The sequence below is a fragment of the Pezoporus occidentalis genome, unplaced genomic scaffold (genome assembly GCF_034315485.1).
Source record: "Pezoporus occidentalis ecotype Australia unplaced genomic scaffold, CSIRO_AGI_Poc_V1 ctg1745, whole genome shotgun sequence".
Classification (NCBI taxonomy): domain Eukaryota; kingdom Metazoa; phylum Chordata; class Aves; order Psittaciformes; family Psittacidae; genus Pezoporus; species Pezoporus occidentalis.
Genome location: NW_026913581.1, coordinates 1 through 11103, shown reverse-complemented (window position 1 = coordinate 11103; position 11103 = coordinate 1). Strand labels below are relative to the sequence as shown.

General features: G+C 57.6%; 1 protein-coding gene across 1 annotated transcript; it reads right to left on the bottom strand.

The window, feature by feature from the left end:
* Positions 1-3698: 3698 nt before the first annotated feature.
* MBOAT7 (membrane bound O-acyltransferase domain containing 7) lies at positions 3699-10903 on the bottom strand (the record flags this gene model as incomplete). Its single annotated transcript, XM_062614276.1, has 4 exons — positions 10736-10903; positions 9249-9606; positions 5245-5418; positions 3699-4006 (listed from the first exon to the last, which is right to left on the bottom strand). Coding segments are annotated over exons 1-4 (997 nt in total), but the record flags the coding sequence as incomplete, so codon positions are not given.
* Between the last annotated feature and the right edge of the window lie 200 nt (positions 10904-11103).

Sequence of the window (11103 nt, the reverse complement as noted above, 5' to 3'; positions counted from 1 at the left end):
CCGGTTTTGAGTCATTTACGTCAGATTTGAACAATTTCCCTCAAATTTACCCTGGTTTTGAGTCATTTCCCTCAAATTTGAACAATTTCCCTCAAATTTACCCCGGTTTTGAGTCATTTCCGTCAGATTTGAACAATTTCCAGCAAATTCAGCCTAGATTTACCTCATTTCTGTCAAATTTGAACGATTTCCAGCAAATGTACCCCGGTTTTGAGTCATTTCCCTCAAATTTGAACAATTCCCCTCAAATTTACCCCTATTTTGCCTCATTTCCCTCAAAATTAAAATATTCCCCTCAAATTTACCCCAATTTTGCCTCATTTCCCTGAAATTTGACCAATTTCCCTCAAATTTACCCCGATTTTGACTCATTTTCCTCAAATTTGACCAATTTCCCTCAAATTTAGCCCAAATTTCCCTCAAATTTACCCCATTCCTTCAGTTTTACCCAAAATTTGCCCCATTTCCCTAAATTTGAACAAATCTCCTCAAATTTAGCCTAAATTTCCCTCATTTCCGTCAAGTTTGACCCAAAATTTGTCTCACATTTGCCCCAATTTTGCCTCTTTTCCATCAAATTTGACCAATTCCCCTCAAATTTACCCCAATTCTGCCTCATTTTCCTAAAAATTAAAAAATTCCCCTCAAATTTACCCCAATTTTGCCTCATTTCCCTCAAATTTGACCAATTTCCCTCAAATTTAGCCCAAATTTCCCTCTAATTTAGCCCATTCCTTCAGTTTTACCCCAAATTTGCCGAATTTCCATCAGATTTGAACAATTTCTATCAAATTTAGCCTAAATTTACCTCATTTCCCTCAAATTTGAACAACTTCCATCAAATTCAACCTAAATTTACCCCATTTCTGTCAAATTTGAACAATTTGCAGCAAATTCATCTTAAATTTACCTCATTTCTGTCAAATTTGAACAATTTCCAGCAAATTTAGCCTAAATTTACCCCGTTTCTGTCAAATTTGACCAATTTCCCTCACATTTGCCCCAATTTTGCCTCTTTTCCCTCAAACTTAAACAATTCCCTCAAATTTACCCCAATTTTGCCTCATTTCCCTTAAATTTGGCCAATTCCCCTCAAATTCACCCCAATTTTGCCTCATTTCCCTGTAATTTGACCAATTTCCCTCAGTTTTACCCCAAATTTACCCCAATTCCCCCCAAATTCGCCCAATTTCCTTCAAATCCAACCCAAATTTACCTCATTTCCCCTAAATTTGCCCAATTTCCCTGTTTTCCCCCAAATTTGCCCCATTTCCCCCAATTTTCTTCAAATCCAACCCAAATTTACCTCATTTCCCCTAAATTTGCCCAATTTCCCTCAGTTTTCCCCCAGATTTGCCCCATTTCCCCCCAATTTTCTTCAAATCCAACCCAAATTTACCTCATTTTCCCTAAATTTGCCCAATTTCCCTCACTTTTACCCCAAATTTTCCTTATTTCCTCCCCAATTTCCCTTTCACCCCCCCCCCCCTCCATCCCCCCCATTCACCCACACATGGGGGGTGTTCTCCAGCTCTTTATTGGTTCCATTGGGGGGACCCCTCCCACCCCAACCCTGCCCCACACTTGGGGGGCTCTGGGTACTGCCCCCCCCCCCCATTGCCTATTGGGGTTCAAGGGGGTCCCCCCATGCCCCCCCCTCTTCCTCCCCCCCCATTCCTCCCTTAGCAGCATCCCTGGGGCCCCTCCTCCTCCTCATCCCAGTGTCCCCCTCACCCCATCGCTATGGGTCCCGTTGCTATGGGTCCCATCCCTATAGCTCCTATCGCTATGGGTCCCATCCCTACATCTCCCAGTGCTGTGTCCTCCATCACTGTGTGCCCCATCCCTATGGGCCCCGTTGCTATGGCGACCATCACTATGGGTACCATCGCTATACGTCCTGGTGCTCTGTGCCCCATCCCTATGGGTCCCGTTGCTATGGCGACCATCACTATGGGTACCATCGCTATACGTCCTGGTGCTCTGTGCCCCATCCCTATGGGTCCCGTTGCTATGGCGACCGTCACTATGGGTACCAGCCCTATGGCTCCCATTGATACAGTAATCATCGCTATGGGTCCCTTCCCTATGGCTCCCGTTGCTATGGCTCCTGTTGCTATGGTAATCATCGCTATGGGTCCCATCACTATGGGTACCATCCCCGTGGCTCCCGTCGCTATGGGTACCATCATCCCTATGGCTCCCATCGCTATGAGCCCCGTTGCCATGGCTTCTGTTGCTATGGGTACCACCACTATGGCTCCCATCGCTATGAGCCCCGTTGCCATGGCTTCTGTTGCTATGGGTACCACTATCCCTATAGCTCCCATCCCTATGGGTACCACCATCCCTATGGCTCCCGTCGCTATGAGCCCCGTTGCCATGGCTCCTGTTGCTATGGGTACCACCATCCCCATGGCTCCCATCCCTATGGCCCTTATCACTATGGGTACCACCGCTATGAGCCCCATCCCCATGCCTCCCGTCGCCATGGTGACCATCCCTATGGCTCCCATCTCTATGGGTACCACCACTATGAGCCCCGTTGCCATGACTCCCATCCCTATGGGTACCACCATCCTCCTGCCTCCCGTTGCCATGGCTCCCATCCCTATGGGTACCACCGTCCCCATGGCTCCCATCCCTATGGGTACCACCACTATGAGCCCCGTTGCCATGACTCCCATCCCTATGGGTACCACCATCCCCATGGCTCCCATCCCCATGCCTCCCGTTGCCATGACCTCCGTCACCATGACTCCCATCCCCATGACCCCCGTTGCCATAACTACCATCCCTATGGGTACCACCACTATGAGCCCCGTTGCCATGGCTCCCATCCCTATGGGTACCACCATCCCCATGGCTCCCATCCCTATGACTCCCATCCCCATGCCTCCCGTTGCCATGACTCCCATCCCTATGGGTACCACCATCCCCTTGGCTCCCATCCCCATGCCTCCCGTTGCCATGACTCCCATCCCCATGACTCCCATCCCTATGGGTATCACCATCCCCATGACTCCCATCCCTATGGGTACCACCATCCCCCTGGCTCCCATCCCCATGGCTCCTGTTGCCATGGCTCCCATCCCCATGGCTACCACCATCCTCCTGCCTCCCATCTCCATGGCTACCACCATCCCCATGCCTCCCATCCCCATGGGTACCACCATCCCCATGGCTCCCATCCCCATGTCTCCCGTTGCCATGACTCCCATCACTATGGGTACCACCATCCCCCTGGCTCCCATCCCCATGACTCCCATCCCCATGGGTACCACCATCCTCCTGCCTCCCGTTGCCATGCCTCCCATCCCCATGACTCCCATCACTATGGGTACCACCATCCCCATAAGTCCCATCCCCATGCCTCCCGTTGCCATGCCTCCCATCCCCATGACTCCCATCCCTATGGGTACCACCATCCCCATGACTCCCATCCCCATGACTCCCATCACTATGGGTACCACCATCCTCCTGCCTCCCGTTGCCATGACTCCCATCACTATGGGTACCACCATCCCCATGACTCCCATCCCTATGACTCCCATCCCCATGCCTCCCGTTGCCATGACTCCCATCCCCATGGCTACCACCATCCTCCTGCCTCCCATCCCCATGGCTACCACGATCCCCATGGCTCCCCCCCCCATACCCCCCATCACCACCACCACGCCTCCCCCCCTCCGCCCCACACGCTCTCATCAACACCCCCCCTGCCATAAGCGCTAGGGGCAGGAGATGCAAACAGAACCCCAAAGCCCCCCAGTAACGGAGAGCGTCTCCACCTCGCCGCAGGACGAAACCAACGCTCAGGTACTCGAAGACTCTCATGGGGAGGGCTCGACCCAACGGGACCCCCAACGCCGTGGGGAGGACCCCCAGCGCCGCCGGCACCGCCGAGCGCTCGGCCGCCAGCCATAGGGGCAAGGAGAGCAGGCTTAGGTAGAGCCCCCCGTGCAGGCCGTGCCAGTAAGCGGAGGCGAGGAGGGTCACCGAGGCGCTGGGGTGGGGGGGATGATGGAGGGGTGAAGGGAGATGTAGGGTAGAGACCCGTAGAGACCCATAGAGAGCATAGAGACCCATAGAGAACCCATAGAGACCCATAGAGAACCCATAGAGAACATAGAGACCCATAGAGAGCAGAGAGAGCCATAGAGACACATAGAGACCCATAGAGAACCCATAGAGAGCATAGAGAGCCATAGAGAACATAGAGACCCATAGAGAACCCATAAAGAACCCATAGCATAGAGACCATAGAGCCCATACAGACCCATAGAGAGCCCATAGAGAGCATAGAGACCCATAGAGACACATAGAGAACATAGAGACCCATAGAGACCCCATTCGCCCCATTGCCCCCATTCCATCACCCCATCCCCCTCATTCCCATCCCAATTCCCATCCCCCCCATCCCATCTCCCCCATCCCCATCACCCCCATTCCATTCCCCCCATCCCATCCCCCCATTACCCCCATTCCCATCACCCCCATCCCCCCATTACCCCCATCCCCCCATCACCCCCATTCCGATTCCCCCCCATTCCATTCCCATCACCCCCATTCCCCCCATCTCATCCCCCCATTCCATCACCCCCCATTCCCCCATCCCCCCATCCCCCCTCCCCCCCACCACCCCATCACCCCCATTGTCCCCATTACCCCCAATCCCCCCATCCCCCCCATCCCCCCATCTCCCCCATTCCCATCCCCCCATTCCATTCCCCCCATTCCCATCCCCCCCATCCCCCCTCCCCCCCATCACCCCCATTGTCCCCATTCCCCCCCTTTCTCCCTCCCCATCCCCCCCCATTCCCCCCCCATCCCCCCATTCCCCCCATTCCATTCCCATTCCCCCATCCGCCCCATTCCCCCATCACCCCCATTCCATTCCCCCCATTCCCCCATCACCCCATTACCCCCCAATCATCCCCATTCCCCCATCCCCCCCATTACCCCCCATTCCCCCATCCCCCCCCCATTCCCCCCATTCCCCCATCCCCCCCATTCCCCCATCCCCCCCATTCCATTCCCCCATTCCCCCATCCCCCCCATCCCCCCATTCCCATTTCCCCATCACCCTCATCCCCCCCATTCCATCACCCCCCATCACCCCCATTCCCCCCCATTCCATGCCCCCATTCCCCCCATTTCCCCCATTGCCCCCATTCCCCCCATCCCCCCCATCCCCCCATCCCCCCCCATCCCCCCATTTCCCCCCCATCCCCCCCCCATTACCGCAGGAGGGGGGGTCCCGGCGCGCGGCGGTGCACGTAGTGCTGCAGCCACCACTGCACGGTCATGTTCCAACGCCGCAGCCCCTCGCGCACCCCCCGGCACCGCTCCGTGCCCCACGGATCCACCGTGCGGATGCACTCGAAATCCCACTGCTGGGGGGATGGGGGGCGGCTCCTGGGGGGGGGGGATGGGGGTGGGATGGGGGAATGGGATGGGGGGAATGGGGGGGATGGGGGGGATGGGGAAATGGGGGTGGGATGGGGGAATGGGGGTGGGATGGGGGGAGGAGGGAAATAGGGGGGGATGGGGGAATGGGGGTGGGATGGGGGGATGGGATGGGGGGGATGGGATGGGGGGAATGGGGGGGATGGGGGAAATGGGGGTGTTGGGGGGCGGGTGGGATGGGGGGAGGGGGGAAATGGGGGGATGGGGGGTAATGGGGGGAATGGGGTGGGGGTGGGATGGGGGAGGGGGGAAATAGGGGGGGATGGGGGTGGGATGGGGGATGGTGGAATGGGATGGGGGGGTGGAGGGAATGGGGGGCATGGGATGGGGAAATGGGGGGGGATGGGGGGAATGGGATGGGGGGGATGGGGGATGGGGGAAATGGTGATGGGGTGGGGGTGGGATGGGGGGATGGGGGAATGGGGGGAATGGGATGGGGGGGGATGGGGTGGGATGGGGGAGGGGGGAAATGGGGATGGGGGAATGGGGGTGGGATGGGGGGATGGGATGGGGGGAATGAGGGGCATGGGATGGGGAGGATGGAGGGGGATGGGGAGGATGGAGGGGGATGGGGGGAATGGGGGGGATGGGGAAATGGGGGTGGGATGGGGGGATGGGGGAATGGGATGGGGGGGAATGGGGGGATATGGGGGGGGATGGGGTATGGGTGGGATGGGGGGAGGGGGGAAATGGGGGGGATGGGGGAATGGGGGTGGGATGGGGGAATGGGATGGGGTGTGGGTGGGATGGGGGGATGGGGGGAATGGGAGGGGGAGGATGGAGGGGGATGGGGGGGATGGGGGAATGGGATGGGGGTGGGGGGAATGGGGGGCATGGGATGGGGAAATGGGGGGGGATGGGGGGATGGGGAGGATGGGGGGAATGGGATGGGGGGGATGGGGGGATTGGGGGATGGGGGGATAGGGTGGGGGTGGGGTGGGGATGGGGGGGATGTGGGGGGATGGGGATGGGAGGATGGGGTGCGATGGGGGGGATATGGGGGGGGAGGGGGTATGGGTGGGATGCGGGGGAGGGGGGAAATAGGGGGGATGGGGGGAATGGGGGGAATGCGGGGGTGGGGGGGATGGGGGAATGGGGATGGGAATGGGGTGGGGGGGATGGGGATTGGGGGAGTGGGGATGGGGGGGATGGGGGGGATGGGGAGGATGGGGGGAAGTGGGGATGGGGGGATAGGGTGCGGGTGGGGTGGGGATGGGGGATGGGGAGGATGGGGGGGATGGGGTGGGGAGGATGGGGGGAAGTGGGGATGGGGGAATGGGGGGATGGGGTGGGATGGGGGGATATGGGGGGGGATGGGGTATGGGGGGGATGGGGGGAGGGGGGAGTGGGGATGGGGGGATAGGGTGGGGTGGGGACGGGGGGCATGTGGGGGGGATGGGAGGATGGAGATGGGGTGGGGATGGGGGGATGGGGTGGGGAGGATGGGGGGATGGGGGGGAGTGGGGATGGGGGGATGGGAGGGATAGGGTGGGGGGGGTAGGGGGGATGGGAATGGGGGGGATATGGGGGGGATGGGGGGGAATGGGGGGATGATGGGGTGGGGATGTGGGGGATGGGATGGGGAGGATGAAGGGGGGATGGGGGGATGGGATGGGGTGGGGGAGATGGGGTGGGGATGGGGGGGGATAGGAACAGAGCCATCAGCAGAAACCCCCAAGGAACCGCTCTCCATCCCCATCTCCCTCTGCCCCACATCCACCCCATAGCCCATGCCCCCCCCCCCCATGTCCATGTCCCCTAGGTCCCCCCAGGTCCGCATTATTCCCCATTGCCCCCCACATCCCCTCAGCCCCACAACTCCCCCCAGCCCCCATTGGCCCCAATGTCCCTCCCAGCACCACTTCTCCCCCCATGGATCCCCATTGCCCCCCATTGATCCCCATTGACCCCACTGCCCCCCAGCGACCCTTATTGATCCCAATTGACCCCATTGATCCCCACTGCTCGCCATTGACCCCCACTGACCCCCATTGACCCCACTGCCCCCCATCGACCCTTACTGATCCCAATTGACCCTCATTGACCTCCATTGATCCCTATTGACCCCCATTGCTCTCATTGATCCCTATTGACGCCATAGACCCCCCATTGACCCCATTAACACCCATTGACCCTTATTAACCCCCATTGACCCCCATTGACCCCACTGCCCCCCATCGACCCTTATTGATCCCAATTGACCCCCATTGACGCCTATTGTCCCCCACTGACCTCCATTGACCCCCATTGACACCAGAGACCCCCCATTGACCTCCATTGACCCCCATTGACCCCACTGTGCCCCATCGACCCTTATTGATCCCAATTGGCCCCCATTGGTCTCATTGGTCCCCATTGACCTCCGTTGACACCATAGCCCCTCCATTGACCCCCATTGATGCCATACACCCCTCATTGACCTCCCTTGATCCCCATTGACCTCCATTGACCCCCATTGACCTCCATTGAGCCCCATTGACACCACAACCACCCCCATTGACCTCCATTGACCCCATTGGTCTCATTGATCCCAATTGATCTCCATTGACACCCATTGACCTCCATTGATCCCCACTGACCTCCATTGATCTCCATTGACCTCCATTGAAGCCCATTGACACCACAACCACCCCCATTGACCTCCATTGACCCCATTGGTCTCATTGATCCCAATTGATCTCCATTGACACCCATTGACCTCCATTGACCTCCATTGATCCCCACTGACCTCCATTGATCTCCATTGACCTCCATTGAAGCCCATTGACACCACAACCACCCCCATTGACCTCCATTGACCCCATTGGTCTCATTGATCCCCATTGACACCACAGCCCCCCCATTGACCTCCATTCATCCCCATTGACCTCCATTGATCCCCATTGACCTCCATTGACCCCCACTGACACCACAACCCCCCCATTGACCTCCATTGATCCCCATTGACCTCCATTGATCCCCATTGACCCCCACTGAGCCCCATTGATCTCCATTGACCCCCATTGAGCCCCATTGACCTCCATTGACCCCCATTGACCTCCATTGAGCCCCATTGACCTCCCTTGATCCCCATTGATCTCCATTGACCCCATTGCTCTCATTGACCCCCATTGACCTCCATTGACCCCCATTGATCCCCATTGACCTCCACTGAGCCCCATTGACCTCCCTTGATCCCCATTGATCTTCATTGATCCCATTGCTCTCATTGACCCCCATTGACCTCCATTGACCCCCATTGATCCCCATTGATCTTCATTGATCCCATTGCTCTCATTGACCCCCATTGACCTCCATTGACCCCCATTGATCCCCATTGACCTCCATTGATCCCCATTGACCTCCATTGACCCCCACTGACATCACAAGCCCCCCATTGACCTCCATTGACCTCCATTGACCCCCATTGACCTCCCTTGATCCCCATTGATCTCCATTGACCCCATTGCTCTCATTGACCCCCATTGACCTCCATTGAGCCCCATTGACCTCCATTGAGCCCCACTGACCTCCATTGAGCCCCATTGAGCCCCATTGACCCCCATTGACCTCCATTGACCCCCATTGACCTCCATTGAGCCCCATTGACCTCCCTTGATCCCCATTGACCTCCATTGATCCCCACTGACACAACCCCCCCATTGACCCCCATTGACACCACAACCCCCCATTGACCCCCATTGATCCCCATTGATCCCCATTGACCCCCACTGACCTCCATTAACCCCCATTGACACCACCGACACCCCCCCCCTTTCTTCCCCTTCTTTCCAACTCACCTCTCCCCCCCTTTCTCCCCTTTCCTCGTGGGGCCGCAGCCCGGCCGGGCACCCCTCTCCTTCGGGTACCCCCCAAAAGCAGCCACCAAGCAGGCGGCCTCGGCGCACAACCACCCCACATAGAACCGCAAACGGAAGGCCAAGAAAACCGGGGCGCTGGCCAAAAGGCGCCAAGGGAAAGACCAGCCCCATAGCGCCGGGCCTAGCAAGGTCCTGGCAGGGAAAAGGCGCCCGCAGGCTTCGGCTACCAAGGCGAAGGCCGGTACCCAACGGAGGCGCTCGAGGATGAGAGAGGGGGAGAAAGGGGGTGAAGGCCCCCGGAGCCAATCCTGGTAGGTGCGGAGGCGATAGAAGGGGCCTATGGGGTGGGGGGAAAAGGGGGGGGGGGAAAGGGGGGTGAGGGAGAGCATAGGGAGGGTCAGAGAGACCCATAGAGACCCACAGAAAGCATAGAGACCCATAGGAACCCATAGAAAGCATAGAGACCCATAGGGACCCATAGAAAGCATAGAGACCCATAGAGACCCATAGGGACCCATAGAAAGCATAGAGACCCCTAGAGACCCATAAAGATCCCCAGAGATCCATACAGAGCCATAGAGACCACAGGGACCCACAGAGACCCATAAAGACCCATAGAGCGCATGGACACCATAGAGACCCACATAGAGCATAGGAACCCATAGAAACCCATAGGGACCCATAGAGAACATAGAGACCCACAGAGACCAATAGAAACCATAGAGACCCATAAAGACCCCATAGACGCCCATAAAGACCCATAGAGAGCATAAAGACCATAGAGACCCATAGAAACCCATAAAGACCATAGAGACCCATAGAAAGCATAGAGACCCATAGAAAACATAGAAACCCATAGAGACCCATAGGAACCTATAGAGACCCATAGAGACCCATAGAAATGAGATCCATAGAACCCATAAAAACCCATAAAGACCCATTGAGACCCATAAAGCCCCTAGAGACCCATAGAGACCCATAGAGCCCCATAGACAACATAGAGACCATAGAGCCCCATAGAGCTCATAGAGACCATAGAGACCCATAGAGAAAGCCCCATAGAGCCCCATAGACAATATAGAGACCACAGAGACCCATAGAGCCCCATAGACAACGTAGAGACCACACAGACCCATAGAGCCCCATAGAGCCCCTAGAGACCCATAGAGGAAGACCCATAGAGCCCCATAGACAACACAGAGACCATAGAGCCCCATAGAGCTCATAGAGACCATAGAGATCTATAGAGCCCCATAAACAACATAGAGACCACAGAGACCCATAGAGACCCATAGAGCCCCTAGAGCCCCATAGAGCCCCATAGACAACATAGAGACCACACAGACCCATAGAGACCCATAGAGCCCCATAGAACCCCTAGAGACCCATAGAGAAAGCCCCATAGAGCCCCATAGTCCCTCCCACACCCCCCCTGCCCCATAGATCCCCCCCCCCCCCCCACGCACCCGTCAGCAGCCCCAGATAGCAGTAGCTGTAGCACAGGATCTCCACCAATCCCGGGCAGCTCTCGAGCCCGCCAATCACGTCGTCCGCCTCCGCTGACGTCACGCCCTTCAGCCCCGCCTCCCGCAGGTCCTGCACGTCAGTGGCCATGCTCACCATCTAGGGGAGGGGAAGGGGGCGTGGCCAAGGGGTGAGGACACGCCCACAGCGGTGACGACCAATCAGAGGCCGCTCCTCCTCCACAAGGCCACGCCCACCCCCCCCCTTTAGGGCCCCAACCCCCGGACCCATTGGTCCACCCTATAGCCCCCTATGGCCTCCCTATAGCCCCCTATGGCCCCCCTATAGCCCCTATGGTCTCCCTATAGCC